This window comes from Macaca fascicularis, chromosome 1 (genome assembly GCF_037993035.2).
Source record: "Macaca fascicularis isolate 582-1 chromosome 1, T2T-MFA8v1.1".
Classification (NCBI taxonomy): Eukaryota; Metazoa; Chordata; class Mammalia; order Primates; family Cercopithecidae; genus Macaca; species Macaca fascicularis.
This window is the reverse complement of record NC_088375.1, coordinates 74305215-74323430: the sequence shown is the minus strand read 5'-3', so window position 1 is coordinate 74323430 and position 18216 is coordinate 74305215. Positions and strand designations below refer to the sequence as shown.

The 18216-nt window shown below is 34.7% G+C and overlaps 1 protein-coding gene across 49 annotated transcripts in view; it reads left to right on the top strand.

The window, feature by feature from the left end:
- The window catches only part of ESRRG (estrogen related receptor gamma), a 649428-nt gene extending 635396 nt beyond the window's left edge, over positions 1 to 14032 (top strand). For all 49 annotated transcript variants that reach the window (XM_074036547.1, XM_065541796.2, XM_045368468.3 and 46 more), the window contains one exon: positions 10067 to 14032. In XM_074036547.1, the coding sequence (XP_073892648.1) occupies positions 10067 to 10311 (245 nt within the window). In that variant the 3' untranslated portion in view covers positions 10312 to 14032. The remainder of the gene's footprint in view (positions 1 to 10066) is intronic.
- Positions 14033 to 18216: the final 4184 nt, after the last annotated feature.

Here is an 18216-nt window from a genome sequence, read left to right as displayed (position 1 = left end):
TTTAAAATTATTAACTAACCACGAATGCTGAGCAATGCTAAAATTTTATCAACAAAATTGCTAAAATTATATAATTTTAGATATTGGATGTATACTTTATGACTAAGTATTATAATTTAGAGTACCTGAATTAGTAGCAGCATTTCTGTCTCTGTTGCTTAGAAGTGTAAACATTAATATTTCTGATAGATAAATGTCCTAATCCACATATTCTACTTCTGGGAGAGGAAGTGACTACCTCACAGCAGTGACTGATGATTAGAAAATGTTTAAAGAATTAGTTCATTTATTTTTCATGTCTAAAGTCAGAAATGGTCAATAAGCTCCCCTTTCTTCTCTTATCATGGTAGTTGAGTACCATTGCTTCTTCTAAAAAAAAGTCTCTGTCCCAAAATATTCTTGCAGGTGATTCCATCTTTCATTTAGTCCCTCAATACCAAGAAAGATCAATTGAATCAGAGTCCATATTAAAGAATAACTGATTAAGTACTCTAAGGACTATTTTAATCTGTAAATTGTGCCACCTCTACTGTGTTGTGTAACTGTGGCCTTTTCTTCACCCACCTAACCTGCAAGCCCCATCATTTTAGTTTGGGGTAAACAACTCAGAAAGTCAGTTTCTTTGATACTGTTAATATGATGTTATTTTATTCCATTTTTGACTGTTATTTGGAGCACAGCCACGAAGTTGTAGATCCAAGATGGAGTGTAGACTCAAACTTGCTTAGATCCAATGTAGGTTTCTTAAACTGCCCATGCACATATCAGTATAAAAATATTTTAATACTTTAGACACCCTAAAGGGCTTCTATTTTTGTTGTTGCTGTTGTTGTTGTTTCTCTGTGTGTGTGTGTGTGTGTGTGCGCGCGTGTGCGCGTGCGTGCCTGTGTGTTTAGGACTTCCAGATTAATATAAGTAATTTTTTGTGCAAAAATGAAAATCTATTTCAGTGTAATTTAAGTAGATATCTTAGCTTTTCCTGCATGGATGTAGGTGTTAACAACCATTGTCTTGTTTATTTAAATTTTAGCTTATTTTAAATATCCGTCTTTATTCAATAGCTATAAATGTTGTGCTTATGTTTGGAAAACAGGCTTCCTGATGATGTCTACCATATTTTTTGTAGCTTTGTTTCTGTCATAAGTGAATTCAGAAATACTTATAACACCAGAACATCCCTGGAAACTCTATCTTCATCTGTATGGCCAAAACAACAATATGTCATCAACTGTTATAATTCTACAGTTTTCACATTCAAATCTTTGAAAACCCTAAATAATAGTTTCAATTGCTTTTGAAGATAAGAAACTTACAGTCTCATTTAAGCTATGCATTATCTTATTTTTGAGTATTAACAACCTCGAGTAATTATTGCATCCCTGATATATCTATGTGCAATTGAATTTTAAAAGAAAACTCTAGGTCACAATTTTAATATTGTAATTCTTAGGTCCCAGTTTTTTCATGTATGTAACAAGAGGTTTGACTAATATCAAATTCTTTCCAACTCTGGAATTCTATGATTCTATAATTAATTTCATCTCTGTATTAGAAAATATGGTAAAATATTTCTATAAGCACCTCGGTAAGATTATATGATGGGATTTATTTCTCTTCATTGGATCTTTTGATTCTTATGTTAAGAATTTGTTTGAAATTATATACTGTAAGGTGAAAAGCAGTTTAAGCTAATGAATCACTTTAGTCTGACCGTTCTCTGTTGCTCAAGTCATAAGCCCTTCAATCCCTAAATCTGCCACTCACATCCCTGTCTTTGTCACCCCTCCCCTGCCCCAGCCTGAAGCCAGGTGAGCCTAATCCATTCAAGAATAAACATGTTTCAAGTCGAGTTTTCTTTTTAACTTCTACACATTATTTCCAGAATAATAGCACCTATTGATATCAAGCTACAAGTAATGATTTGGTTATCAATTTAAAATCATAAACAGCTAGAATGACCTCATGACAGCATTCTGTTGTTCTTAAGGACAATCGGTTATGTATGCAGAGTTGTATAATTTCAAGGTATAGAAAGTTTTTGATTGCTGTAGGATACTGGAATGGGCGCCATATTTAATTAGGGTATTTGGACCCTCATATAGGTTTGGCTTTGTGTTTTCATTACCACTCCATTAGGGGAACCTTTTTAGATATGGTTTTCCTAGTAGCCCCCCGATTAAATAGTAATACCTTCTGTTTAGGATATATATACACACACACATATATATACACATATGTATACACACATCCATGCATATATAGCATGCATATCATATTGTATTATATATACACATTTTACCTAAAAAGAGGAATGTTTTCTACTCTCTAATTCCAAATTTCACCTCCTTTGATAATATGTCGCTTAAATACATAACTGTTTTCTCATCTGTAAAAGAAGGCAGGTGAATTAAGTAATGTCTACTATCCCTTAAATGGCCTACAAATTTTAGATTTATTACTTTTAAGTAAAGGTGGCCAGTTTGGTTTTATACATGTATATATATATAGGTGCATGTGTGTGTGAATGTTGTGTGTGGGGGGGCAGCGGGGGGGTGGTTATGTGTGTAAAGTAAAACTAGGCCTTAGTCAATTTTACAAAATTTTGGCTAAATTAGTTGATTTGATATTCTGGAGAGAGTTTTAGCTGCTGGTCAAGAGAATATCCTTTTTCAGAATCTTTCTGTAGATATTTCCTTTTTTAAGCTTCTTCTAGGGAATCTTATTTGATTTCCACAACATACCTGTGCAGTAGACATGTCCAATATCATTTTACAAGTATGTGAAGAAAGCTGATAATCGTGCATGGCTGTTATGAGGCAGAAGGTCCTATTTCTATTCCACAAATAATTATATACATGTTTTTAAAAGGATTAATGCAGAAGACTTTACCCATTATAATTTCACATCTGGGAGCCCAAGTTAGTAGTTTTAATTTGATTGATAATGTCATGCCCACTTCCTTTATCTTGCCATCTTCTAGGAGTTAGAAGACTATAAAACTACCCAAGAAAGTAACAAACAAAATTGGACATGAAATGCTTACCAAGAAATTATAACGTTTTATGAGAAATGAATATATGTAAGCTTTGTGTGGCAGGTAGAACCTTGTTCCTGATTTTTACCCAGAACAAACCATAAGTAATACTATCAGGTAAATAAGAAATCAAAATTATAACCTTCCATCTCCTAGTTTACTTTTCATTGGTTTTTACTCAAGTCTGTCTTCACTGAATTATTTTAATTCTATTTAGAATAATATATTTTGGAAGTGAGCTTTTTAAATTTAATACAACCCTTAAATTTTAAACATATTACAGTATTGCAACTTTTAGGTAAAAACATAAAAGCTGACTCTTAAATGTTTTTTTCCATGTTCAATGATCACTGTGTCTTGGCAAGGTATCGGAAATATTTGCTGCAGATAGCTTTGGCCTTCCAGAGATATTTACCTGAGTAAATACCTGGGTAATATGTGCTTATTATCTGGGCAGTAAGCACATAAAATACTCTGCAGTTGCTTATTTCCAGGAAATGATTATAGCATAACATTGTTTTCATCTATATATTTTAAGATAATGAGCTCTGTTACGAAAGGTCATTAGCATGGTGCAGATCATCTATGATGTTGTGAAATGTTGAACTCTTCACCAACCAAACTGATATCAACATTAACTTACCCAGTGTACTGTAATTGTCCTTATGACTTTTGGCAAAAAGAGTTAGAAACCCCCTGGAAAAGTATAAGATATGGAGAGAGAGACAGAAGGCCTTAAGTAATTATAGAAAAATAGAAAAGATCTAGCAGGTAAATCCCATATTGCAAGGTAAACATAACAATTTAAACAGTAATTTGGGACTTGTAAGGAGCCTGAAGGAAAGAAACTACAATCACGGCCACGGAGGTTTTCTGTGGTTCAATATTTTATATAAATAGAGTCAGAGTGATTTGTGTGGCTGGTGTAAATGTCAAAGAAAGTTAGCTGTTTAGCCACAGCAAGAAATGAGGAAAACAGGCCTTCTAAAAAAACTAAAAGTATCTTAATGGAGAGCTCTGAAATGGAAAGTTCTATTTATTGTCACCATGGTTAAGCAGAAAAATCAGAATTATTATTACTATTTTCAATATTAAAATCATAAGGTTTCTGGGTTGGAAGAAACCTAAACATTTTTTTTTTTTGATTCGGCTCCCTACTTGATATGTGAAAGGCTTCCTTGATATTTCTGCCACCTGTTTCTACAGCCGCCATAGAATTCTGCTTGATTCGTTACTTTCTAGAAGAGACCATTCCATCAGAAATTTCTTTCTCTCTCTCTTTTTATCTATATCATTTTAATGCAAAAGAAAACACACAAAAATATAGACCTTAATGAGTGTATGAGTTTCTTATGCTACATTAACAAATGACCATAACTTGATGGCTTTAAATGACACGTGTTTATTCTCTTACAGTTCTGGATGTCAAATGTCGATCAGTTTCACTAGGTGTAAGACAATGTATGACCAGGGTTTCACTCCCTCTGGAGACTTTAGGGAAGAATCCATTTCCATGGCCTTTCCCAGTTCCTAGGGCTGAATTCCTTGGCTCAGGGCACCCTCCTCCATCTTTAAAGCCAGGAGTAGCATTTTGCTTCAGTGGTAACATTGCCTTCTTCTTCCTTTGCTTCTAAGGACACTGCTTTCATTGAGTGCCCACCTGAATAATCTAGGATAATCTCCCGTATCAAGATCCTTACCTTAATCACATCTACAAAGTTCATTTTGCCATAGCAGGTAACATTCACAGGTACTACAGATTAGGACCTGAATATCTTCAGGGCCATTTTTCAGCCTACCACAATGAGTACATGAGCAAGATCAAGAATAAAACTTGTGATGTAACCCCTGAAAGCCCTTCAAGTGTCTTGTTCCTATCTCAGCCCCTTCCCTTCCCGCAAAAGTAATCACTATCCTATCCTGAGTTTTATAGTCATCACTTCCTTTTATTATAGTTTTTTTTAAAATAAATGTGTATACTTAGCTACTACAATTTAGTCTTGCTCATTTACCCATAAAAAAATGGATGAATTTTTAAGTCAGTACTCCAAAGTTCCTCCTTCATTTTATTTTTCCTACAATTTATTAGTTAAAGATGCCAGGGCATTTGACCTACAGGGTTTTCCACTGTCTGGATTTTGAAGATTGCATAGTCTTGGAGAAGTTCATCATGTTTTTTCTGCCTGTTGCATTTTGTGCAAATTGGCAACTGGATCTGGAGACTTAATCAGACTCAGGTTTTATCCCTATGGCACCTATAAGTGATGTAGTGTTCATTGCAAGATACATAATGTTTGTTTCTCTTTTTGTGATGTTAGCAACTGTTGACATTCATTACCTAAATTTATTAATCACTGGGGGTTGAAAAATAGTGATTTGTGATTTTGTCATTTTTCTTTTCTTTTTTCATTCAGTAGGTGGGATATGTATAAAGTAATGCTTTCTCTTATCTCTTATTTGGTTACCAGCGATACAATTTGTTTAGGAAGAGTAGTATAAGTTCTTTCTTATTTCTCTTTATTTACCAGCTTTCAGAGTAGATAATTGGTGTCCTATTGAAAAAATATTATAAACACAAGTATTCAAACATATTTAATGGATTTCAATCAGTCTCAATTATAATCCTTTTTGAAGTTAAAATTGTCCCATTTTTGTCAGTGGGAACCTCTTCGGGTTGGCTTCTGAAATCTTTTTGAATACCTAGTAGTTCTAGATAATATCCTTTCTATTTGGTGTGACAAAATATTCCATGTTCATTTTAAATATTTTCTGGTTGAAGCCTAGAATCAGATTACAACCTGGGCACTTGAGACGCCTTCCAGGGTTGGCCGTTCTTCCTAGGCCAACATCGTCTGTCTACATAAGTACAGATCTGGGGATGCAGAGACACATAGACCTCATTGTGTGTGTGTGTGTGTGTGTGTGTGTGAATTTATGTATATTTTGGGAATACCCTGTCACCTTGTTTTTCTGTAAATGTCCCTGAGTTTTTAGTTTTGCCATGCAGTTGCTGTTTTTGTTGTTGTTGTTGTTGTTGTTGTTTTTATGTGAACATTTGGAAAGGCTTAAAAAATTCTACTATATCTGTTAATTTAGAGTCAATTTCAAATGGTAATCAACCAGTGTTCCTCAGTACCCTAGTCAATTACTACCCAAAGAACCACTCTGTTAGGTGCCATATATATTGCATATGGAAATTTAAAGATACAAATTCTCTTTTAGAAAATAGACCTTTTTCCATTTCTCTATTCTGTCCATCACATTCTGTTTCATTCATTCAATGATTGGAGAGAGTCCCATTCGCCCTTCCCTTACTACCCATCTTTATGTAGGCAGTTTACAAACATCAAAGAAAATCAAGTCCTGCGTTTCACAGAAAAGTTTTACACGGACTGTTGGTTTATGTTATATACTAGGCTCAAATCTGAATATACTGTGCCTGTATCTAATATTCAATTCCACATTCAAAATGAGATTTGGCACCCTTGAGAAAGTATTGCCAAGAATGGTCTAAAAGTCCTGAAGAAAGTTACCAAGCGAGACTTAGGTATTTTGGATTAGCTATGTCTGTGCACACAATGATTAATATTTTCTATCATAGATAAGGGAAATATTTTATTCTAGGGAAGATATAAAAATAAAATCTTCTTTTTCAGTGGCTCTAAGTCTTATTAAATTTTCAGCTGTAAGGATGATGATATTTAGCTATCTTCCCAAAGTAAATGATCTGAACTAGACACATTTTTTTAGGATCCCTTTCACAGAGTAAAATATTGGAAGTTATGATAAAGTTCTGTTTTATTATTAGGTGTTAGACTTAATATATAGGCAATAATATGTGTGTTATATACACTCTGGTTATGTTTTGAAATATTGATTATTTTGGAATAGTATTTGTTTGTCTTATTGTCTAATTCAGTAGTTCTCAATCCTGGCTTGGCCGTAGAACTACCTAGACCTTTAGCAATGCTGATATCCTAGTTCTGGTCTCTGACTTATAAATAGATCTAGACTTGGGCCCAGTATCCAAGATTTTTAAGAACTCACCCATTGTTTTTAATATGTAGCCTTGTCCTGTCTAGTTAGTTCATAAACTTATGATATCCATTAAGTTTAGCTGGTCCCCATTAGCACAAATACTAGAACTATTTCCTTTAAAGCACAGTTAAAAAGAAACCAGCACGAACAATGAAGATGAAATAATTATATACATTAATGCCAGTTCTACTGAGCCTGGCGTCACGTGTAAATTTAACCAAAAGAACAAAACAGAGATTAAAACTACAGATCCAGAACTTGAACTAGGATTCCTAATGGAGATTAATATTTTCTTCAGCAGTCTGCCAGCTGAATCATTGTCTAATTAAATAGTTCAGATTTAGTGAGTTTGCATTTAAAGTGTTAGCAGATCCGAGAATGGGTAAAGCTAAAATGAGTTAGAATCTTTTCTGTAAATGGGAAGTTAAATTATCACAGTAATTTGATTAAATCATTTTTAAATCTCTCATGCTAAATCACATCCTTTAAAGAATAGTTTGAAGTCTTAATTGCTGTTTGTGAGCATATCTCTCTGCTATTTGTTCTTGCCTCATTTCCCATGACATCCTATAATATATCTCCTGCTGGGCAAGAGTAGTGGGAAAGGCAAGACTATGGGTAGGGCCGAGGTAACTGTGTAGCTGACTTCAAGCATTTAAAGATATGCCATGTCGAAAAAGGAAATTTATCCTGTATTGTTCTAGTAGTTAGAAACAGGACCAAATGATAGAATTTGGAGACAGATTTAGGAAAACTTAAAGAAGAAATTAATAATAATTAGTTTTGTCTTTTATCAAGGAGAATACTCTACATATTTTTCATATGACTGGCAATGTCTTCATTAGGAATATTGTAAAGAAGATGGCTGATGAAGATGGGAGTTTGAACAGGATGTGTTTAGAGGGAAATTCATCTCATTTTTTAAGGGAGTGCACATTTAGTGTTCTATATTCTAGCAGCATTATTAATTTGAAGCATCTTGAATTTAAACCTGAGTCTCACACATATTACCAGTGCCACCTGGCTTCTAGGGTTTGGGGAGGTAAAATGAGGCCACATTCACCTGAAATAGGTGCTTAATAAATGGTAAATGTATTATTTTTATTCTGATGTGTTTTTGGTCTAGTTGGAAAATAGTTATTTCAAGTTGGTTTTGTCACTGCAGAGTATAATTCCCATTTTCTCCCTCCATCTTTTACTCTGTTTTCATGTAGAGAGCTAATTATTAGACCCAGCCTAAGTTGGGAAAATCCAACTCGTCTCTGTTCCCTTATGTGCAAGGTCCTTATTACAGTCTTTTGTGTACCTAGAGACTCACCATGGTGTTTCCCCATACCTCCTGTTTTTCCTTCAGTTAGCACTTAAGTGCAAAAATAGAGAGAGAGGAAGAATATCAGAGCATGTTGCCATCATCTCTATGAATGTTTTTCTGTCCCTAACATTACCAACCCTTAGACAACTTTAGAAATTATGTGTGTTTGTTTCTAAGAGACAGCACCATAGGAGGTGGATAAGATTGCCATGCTGAGAGGAACCAGACTGGAGAGAAGCTGGTTAGAAATAATCCACAGGGAAAGGCTAGGCGTATGTTGGGGAGTGACTTGAATCCCGCTCCAGGGCACACTGTCAACATTATTTCCCACTTTGGAAAAATTCCTTGTTTTTGCTCTGCCAGGCAGAAATTGAGTCTTGAGCAGTAAATACTTATAAGCAATTTTATTCCAGATTATTCAAAGTTTTTTTTAAAGAGATGTCGTTAAACTACCTAATGTTAATAGTGATCAATTCACCAGTGATGTGGTGGAATGATTCAAAATGACAATGTGAATGGAAAAAAAAAAAAAAAACAACCTAAACAAAATACGAATAAATTTTAAGACATGCTACTGGTTATATCTATCTTTTCATTATTTTGCCATATTTCTTTTTTATTATATGTTTAGCCACTTGCTTTTAAATTACATTCCCTCTCTCTTTTTGTTCATGTGATCTATGTTTGAATTGTATGAAAGATTAGGCTAACTACATATATCTTAGAGCTCAGCATTCTCAGAGAACTAGAATTATTAAACATGAAGAATCCCCCAAAGACTCCATTATGTGTAATTAACAGATAAACTGTCATCAGAATCAATAAAACGTGCTAAATGATTCAAACTTGTATATAATTAAGTGTCTGTTTTAGAGCTGGAGCTGTAACTTTTATTTTTTCCCCACATCTCACATTTCTCACAAGAATAATTTGGCAACCTTGTTAACCCTTTCTTTGCTTGATGGAATTAGATGTTCCAATTATTCATTTAAGGGTAAAGTTCACCTTTACAAATGTGAAAAATATTTCAGAACTCAGTGATCTGAAGACACCATTTGTTTTTCATCAGGGAAGTAGACTATGTAAGGACGTTTTAATGAACTGATACTACAACTTTAAACATCCTAAAAGGATAAATAATGTATTGTGATTTCTGTATAGTGCTAGATTCAGTGTATTCACATGGAGTTCTTAGGAACTTAGTCATCAATTTTTTCCCCTCTTTGGGAAATACTGGCTTTTCCAGGCAAGATCGGAATTTTAAACAACCTTCCCCCACACAGCACTAAGATAATACTTTTAATAGATGGCCTTCCATGGTTTTTTGTTGAGTGTATGAATATAAACCTGGATGAGACAATGAATAAAATAGAAATAGTCAAGACTGTAATCTGTTAAAAGAAAGCCTTCTCTTGCTCAGCCTGAGGAGGAAAAATACACACTTTAAATCATAGATCTTTTCTAATAATTCCCATCTTCCAAGCTAGTATTAAACATTATGTAGGGAAATTTAGAAAGAAATAGAGACTGAAGAAATGTGAGACTCCGAACAAATCACAGTTGCAAGCTTAGAGAAGTTCAAAAATAATAATAATTAATTTAATAACTAATTTTATAACTCTAGTCTACATAGGTTTGTTATGATTAATATAATTACTTATATCTTTTCCTTCATTGCACAGACTCCATGCACATAGAAGATGTTGAAGCCGTTCAGAAGCTTCAGGATGTCTTACATGAGGCGCTGCAGGATTATGAAGCTGGCCAGCACATGGAAGACCCTCGTCGAGCTGGCAAGATGCTGATGACACTGCCACTGCTGAGGCAGACCTCTACCAAGGCCGTGCAGCATTTCTACAACATCAAACTAGAAGGCAAAGTCCCCATGCACAAACTTTTTTTGGAAATGCTGGAGGCCAAGGTCTGACTAAAAGCTCCCTGGGCCTTCCCATCCTTCATGCTGAAAAAGGGAAAATAAACCCAAGAGTGACGTCAAAGAAACTTAGAGTTTAGTTAACAACATCAAAAATCAACAGACTGCACTGACAATTTAGCAGCAAGACTATGAAGCAGCTTTCAGATTCCTCCATAGCTTCCTGATGAGTTTCTTTCTACTTTCTCCATCATCTTCTTTCCTCTTCCTTCCCACATTTCTCTTCCTGTTTATTTTTTCTCCCTTTCTTCTTTCCCCCTCCCTTATTTCTTTGCTTCTTTCATTCCTAGTTCCCATTCTCCTTTATTTTCTTCCCATCTGCCTGCCTGCCTTCTTTCTTTTCTTTGCTGCTCTCGTTCCTCTCTTTACTCATCTTCCTCCTGTTTTCTAAATTTTAAATAGCTTTAGTTGTAAAAAAAAAAAAAAAAAAAAATCCTTCCTTCCCCCTTTCCTTTCTCTTTCTTCCCTTTTTTCCTTTTTCCCTTTCCCCTTTGCCCTTTCCCCTTTCCTTTCCTTCTGATCTTCTTTCCATCTTTCTTTTTCTTCCTTCTGCTGCTGAACTTTTAAAAGAGGTCTCTAACTGAAAAGAGATGGAAGCCAGCCCTGCCAAAGGATGGAGATCCATAATATGGATGCCAGTGAACTTATTGTGAACCATACCGTCCCCAGTGACTAAGGAATCAAAGAGAGAGAACCAACGTACCTAAAAGTACAGTGCAACATATACGAATTGACTGAGTGCAGTATTAGATTTCATGGGAGCAGCCTCTAATTAGACAACTTAAGCAACGTTGCATCGGCTGCTTCTTATCATTGCTTTTCCATCTAGATCAGTTACAGCCATTTGATTCCTTAATTGTTTTTTCAAGTCTTCCAGGTATTTGTTAGTTTAGCTACTATGTAACTTTTTCAGGGAATAGTTTAAGCTTTATTCATTCATGCAATACTAAAGAGAAATAAGAATACTGCAATTTTGTGCTGGCTTTGAACAATTATGAACAATAATGAAGGACAAATGAATCCTGAAGGAAGATTTTTAAAAATGTTTTGTTTCTTCTTACAAATGGAGATTTTTTTGTACCAGCTTTACCACTTTTCAGCCATTTATTAATATGGGAATTTAACTTACTCAAGCAATAGTTGAAGGGAAGGTGCATATTATCACGGATGCAATTTATGTTGTGTGCCAGTCTGGTCCCAAACATCAGTTTCTTAACATGAGCTCCAGTTTACCTAAATGTTCACTGACACAAAGGATTAGATTACACCTACAGTGACTCTGAGTAGTCACACATATAAGCACTGCACATGAGATATAGATCCGTAGAATTATCGGGAGTGCACCTCTCTACTTGGGAGGTACAGTTGCCATATGATTTCTAGCTGCCACGGTGGTTAGGAATGTGATACTGCCTGTTTGCAAAGTTACAGACCTTGTCTCAGAAGGAGCTGTGAGCCAGTATTCATTTAAGAGGCAATAAGGCAAATGCCAGAATTTAAAAAAAAAAAAAAAAATCATCAAAGACAGAAAACGCCTGACCAAATTCTAAAACCTAATCCATATAAGTTTATTCATTTAGGAATGTTTGTTTAAATTAATCTGCAGTTTTTACCAAGAGCTAAGCCAATATATGTGCTTTTCAACCAGTATTGTCACAGCATGAAAGTCAGTCAGGTTCCAGACTGTTAAGAGGTGTAATCTAATGAAGAAATCAATTAGATGCCCCAAAATATACAGTCGCTGAATAACCAATAAACAGTAACCTCCATCAAATGCTATACCAATGGACCAGTGTTAGTAGCTGCTCCCTGTACTATGTGAACAGTCTTATTCTATGTACACAGATGTAATTAAAATTGTAATCCTAACAAACAAAAGAAATGTAGTTCAGCTTTTCAATGTTTCATGTTTGCTGTGCTTTTCTGAATTTTATGTTGCATTCAAAGACTGTTGTCTTGTTCTTGTGGTGTTTGGATTCTTGTGGTGTGTGCTTTTAGACACAGGGTAGAATTAGAGACAATATTGGATGTACAATTCCTCAGGAGACTACAGTAGTATATTCTATTCCTTACCAGTAATAAGGTTCTTCCTAATAATTAATTAAGAGATTGAAACTCCAAACAAGTATTCATTATGAACAGATACACATCAAAATCATAATAATATTTTCAAAACAAGGAATAATTTCTCTAATGGTTTATTATAGAATACCAATGTATAGCTTAGAAATAAAACTTTGAATATTTCAAGAATATAGATAAGTCTAATTTTTAAATGCTGTATATATGGCTTTTGCTCAATCATCTCTCAGATGTTGTTATTAACTCGCTCTGTGTTGTTGCAAAACTTTTTGGTGCAGATTCGTTTCCAAAACTATTGCTACTTTGTGTGCTTTAAACAAAATACCTTGGGTTGATGAAACATCAACCCAGTGCTAGGAATACTGTGTATCTATCATTAGCTATATGGGACTATATTGTAGATTGTGGTTTCTCAGTAGAGAAGTGACTGTAGTGTGATTCTAGATAAATCATCATTAGCAATTCATTCAGATGGTCAATAACTTGAAATTTATAGCTGTGATAGGAGTTCAGAAATTGGCACATCCCTTTAAAAATAACAACAGAAAATACAACTCCTGGGAAAAAAGGTGCTGATTCTATAAGATTATTTATATATGTAAGTGTTTAAAAAGATTATTTTCCAGAAAGTTTGTGCAGGGTTTAAGTTGCTACTATTCAACTACACTATATATAAATAAAATATATACAATATATACATTGTTTTCACTGTATCACATTGAAGTACTTGGGCTTCAGAAGTAAGAGCCAACCAACTGAAAACCTGAGATGGAGATATGTTCAAAGAACGAGATACAATTTTGTAGTTTTCAGTGTAACTCTCGGCATTTCAAAAGAGTAAGTATCTCACAAATAGGAAATACAACTAAAACGTAGATTTAAAAAGAACTGCACGGGCTTTAGGGTAATTGCTCATCTTAAACCTCACTAGAGGGAAGTCTTTTCAAGTTTCAAGCAAGACCATTTACTTAATGTGAAGTTTTGGAAAGTTATAAAGGTGTATGTTTTAGCCATATGATTTTAATTTTAATTTTGCTTCTTTTAGGTTCGTTCTTATTTAAAGCAATATGATTGTGTGACTCCTTGTAGTTGCACTTGTGTTTCAATCAGATCAGATTGTTGTATTTATTCCACTATTTTGCATTTAAATGATAACATAAAAGATATAAAAAATTTAAAACTGCTATTTTTCTTATAGAAGAGAAAATGGGTGTTGGTGATTGTATTTTAATTATTTAAGCGTCTCTGTTTACCTGCCTAGGAAAACATTTTATGGCAGTCTTATGTGCAAAGATCGTAAAAGGACAAAAAATTTAAACTGCTTCTAATAATCCAGGAGTTGCATTATAGCCAGTAGTAAAAATAATAATAATAATAATAATAAAACCATGTCTATAGCTGTAGATGGGCTCCACATCTGTAAAGCAATCAATTGTATATTTTTGTGATGTGTACCATACTGTGTGCTCCAGCAAATGTCCATTTGTGTAAATGTATTTATTTTATATTGTATATATTGTTAAATGCAAAAAGGAGATATGATTCTGTAACTCCAATCAGTTCAGATGTGTAACTCAAATTATTATGCCTTTCAGGATGATGGTAGAGCAATATTAAACAAGCTTCCACTTTTGACTGCTCTTTTGTATTGTGTTTCTTTTTTTTCCCCACTAAAGAACCAAATCGACAAACACTGCCCTTTGTTGCTTCCATTCAAAGAGTATCTCTGAGTACCTGTTCCCTAAAAATAAAGTCAGAGTTTAAATGAGTGCTATATAAAGGCTTGTCAGAATGAATTCTAGGGTGCCAAGAGACATTTTGCATATTTAAGAGTATGCAAAGTGTCTCATGGCACATTAGAATTCATTCTGACAAGCCTTTATATAGCTCTTATTTAATCTTAAAGCATCTCCACATCATCCTGCATTACTCAAAATCATCGCCTCTATGTCAATGTCATAACAGAAAACTCTCCCCCTATTTTATGATCATATTAAAACCTGCTAGAGATACCCATTATTTCCCTCTATCAACAATTAAATCATGCGCTTGCTCCGAGCTCATCGGCAAGCTGCAGGCTGTGTGGAGCAGCAGTGGAGTTGCTGACCACATTTCCTGAATGGGAAGTCAACAAGCAGAGCTTAGACATTGGTGTGAATTAGGAGGGGGAGCTGTCTTCGAATTCGAGAGGGTTAAACAGCACTGCTGACAGCAAATGGCCTCCTCTTGCCTTTTACACTCAGAGAGGTTATAGCCTTGCTGCTCAGGGTCAAGTTGTAGCTTCCACTGGACCCTCTTGGAGCCATCACCAAAGTGCTAATATGTGCTTTCTTGGCTTCTCTGCCCATCTTGAGGGTATTTTGTCATTGTGTTTGCCCACCGTATTTCTCACCTTTCAGAGGTGGTTGGTTCTCTAGAGAAGCAAGCTGATGACACAAAGGCCACTAAACTGAATTGCTTTTAGGGGCACGGGATTACCTAAATGACTAAGATGCACTAGCAAACAAGATAGCTCAGTATTGTCTTTTTTAAAATATATTTTAATGTCCTTTGAGTGGCAACAGTTCAACATAAAATCTGACATGTTTTACTTTTGATATTTTTTAAGTGCTTGGATGGGACTGAAACAATGCAAGATACAAACCTAAAAGGAAAAATCGTGTCTGTAATCTTCCAACGAGGTCCTCATTGTAAAATATGTTAGGCACAAACACACACACACGCACTTTTAAGAATTCCTGTTAGAACTGTCCTGCTGTTTTTATAATTTAGAATTCTTACAGGACAACTTTTCTGGTGCTGACATATTTATCATTGATGCCTCAGGTGTAAAAGGAAATGAAGTAGGATTTTGACATTTCAGCACATTGTTTCTCATTATATAAACAACAAGTACCTCTGACAAATGCATTATATATTTGTTTTAAGGGATCAGTTTTATTTTCATCAGTTGTTTATAAGCAATTTATTTTTAAGCCAGCGGTCCCCAAATTTGTCTGCATATTGAAATCACCTGGGGAGTGTCAAAATTCCTGATCCTCATGTCCCACCTGCAGAGATTGTGGTTTCATTGATCCAAGATGTGGCCTGGGTTTTGGAATGCTTCCAAAAGATCTCCAGGTGATTCCAATATGAAAATGAGATGGAGAAACACTTGCTTTAAAGTTTTATACTTTTATCAAATAAACCAAAAATAATGAACTTTTTAATATTGGTTCTACATTTTTGTTAGGGTTTCTTTTCAATAACAAGACAAAAATACTTAACCTTTTTTTTCCTTACCAAACCAATGAAAGGCACTTTGATTGTTTTGACCTCCACAAAACACATGAAAAATATATTTTATTTGATAACTCCCAAGTCACATCTTCCTGTTATATCTCCGTATAAAGATGGAGATGGATGGCAACTCAAAAACTTGTTTGCAGAATATCTTACAACCCCCTCACCCTACCACCACTTTTTAAGTCCTACTCATTTGGCCCATTTATGTGCTTTAGAATTAATTTAGGTAGGATCCAAAAAACCTGTCTTTCCCTATTGACAAACAAAAGAGCAACAAAATTAGAAAATTTTGATTTCTTGGAAGGACTTCTCTTACCTATATTTTTCAAGTTGTTGATTTAGGTGAGAGGTACAAATGAGATAGAATACTTCATCCTTGAACCTCTGCAAAAAACTTTAGGTGCACTTTGCTTGTTATGAAATTAATTTGTGATTAACTTGTGAAAGAAAAGAGAGCTATGCTTAAGGCTTTTGTTTCATCTACAATGGTTTACATCCTGAATGGAGAGGACCACAGACCAATAGATAAGAAAGTGTCTAAGTCAGTGCATCTGGCCTTTCAGATCTCTAAATCTAGCTTCTCATGCCCCCTGGTAGTGTGGAAAAAACAAAATGAAACAAGTAGCAGTAGATGGATTGTGTACTGCATCTTATTGTGAAACAAATAGAAAAGAAAGGAATTTCAAAATATAATCCTGCTTTCCCAGGAGTATTTGTCTGTTTCTTCATGAAGTTAAAGGTCTGAAATAATGTGACCATCAGGGGCTCAATGTTGCATGTCCATGCCAGTTGGTCCAAGGGCTTGTTATGATGGTAATGACCTACTGAAACGTGAGCTTGGATTGCACAATACAATTGCTACCAACTCACCCGCTGGGAGAAATATTTTATTATTGTCAAATATCCTCCACAGAGATTTGTTTTGCCTGTTTCTGTTTAAATTAAATTCAAAGCAGAACTGCATTACTATTTCTCCGGAGTATATTTCAGATAAACTAGTCTCAAAATTTAGGATTCCTGGCTACTTCAAATTTGTTTATTAGCAGAAAAATTACAATAGGTGACACCACAGCTGCAGGAATATTATGATTGCAGCAACACAAGAGATTTACATACTGAGTCTGCAGCCTGAAAGCAAGAACTCACTTTTTCATTACAGGCACCAGCCAGATTAATAATGAACCATTTCATCTATTGTACAATCTTTAAAAAAGTACCAATATGGTCATGTATTGCCATAACATGCCACAGAAATTCAAACATGAGAAACTTTGCTTGAAGTAAGAAGTGTTTTTGACATAAGATCATGAACCAAAAGTGTATATGTGTGTATATTAAAAAAAGAAACAGAGTAGACATAGCAGAGCCCATGAATGAAAATGCTCTATAAGTATAATACGTATTTAACAGTATTATTTTTTAAAAGAACTGAAAACAGGCTGGGCACAGTGGCCCATGCCTGTAATCCTGGAGCTTTGGGAGGCAGAGGTGGCAGGATTACTTGACCCCAGGAGTTCAAGACCAGCTTGAGACTCCATCCCATAAAAAACTAAAGCTAAAAAAAAAAAAAAAAAAAAAAGAATTGAAAACAATGTAGTGGAGTATAGGGGATTATTTGGATAATTTTGCCAGAAGTCCTATATCACAACTTTAATGAAGGATTCTGAATCAGTTAAGCTTTAGACTACAAATTTTATTACATGCAATCAAACGAGAAATGGACTTTACCGTGAGGAAAAAAAAAGTGCTCGGCGTTTTGAAAATAATAGTGGCTTGTGTGTTTTGCAGTGGGCTGAACTTTGGAGAGCTGATTTTAGGAAATGGCAAACAAACTTTTGGGAGGGGTCGCTAAAAGGGCCTAACAGGAAAACATTTCAGACTAGCGGGAACATCAAATCACACTATTCACACTCCAATTCAATCTGCCATTCTCAGTCGAATTTCACAGTTTTACTGGGAATTGAAGAACTGTCTGCTATTTTTAAAAAGTGCATAGAAAGCTAAAGTCTTAAGAGGAATTTCCAAAGTGAAGTCTATAGCCATGCAAGTGTTAACTTTTTCCCTTAAAATATTGGCTTCTTTAATCATTACAAATGAAGAATACTAGCGATTAATACTAAACACTATTTTGCAGGTATTTTTGTAATAATCTCTCTGAGATTCTTTATCTCCACTGGACTTTTATTTTGCCTGGGTCTTCCTTTTGAAATCAGAATGAATTGACCATCCCTAATGTACCAAATTTGTTCATGCTTATAAATCAAAAGAAGATTTGTGGCCTATTTTTTAATTGCACATATAGAAAAAAAGCCACTTTCTCCACAGAAATAAGTACGTAGTTCAGAGTAATTTCTGGGCTGGTTATTAAGTAAATAGATGTTTAATATGAGTATGTTTTTACACACAAGGAATTCTATGATACATGACTCACTTGTTTGGGTTTAATAAGATTTGGTGGTGCTTAAATATACTGGGGAAAGTGATAAAGAGAAACAGTATGCCATACTGGTTACATGCATAAACTGAGTTTTC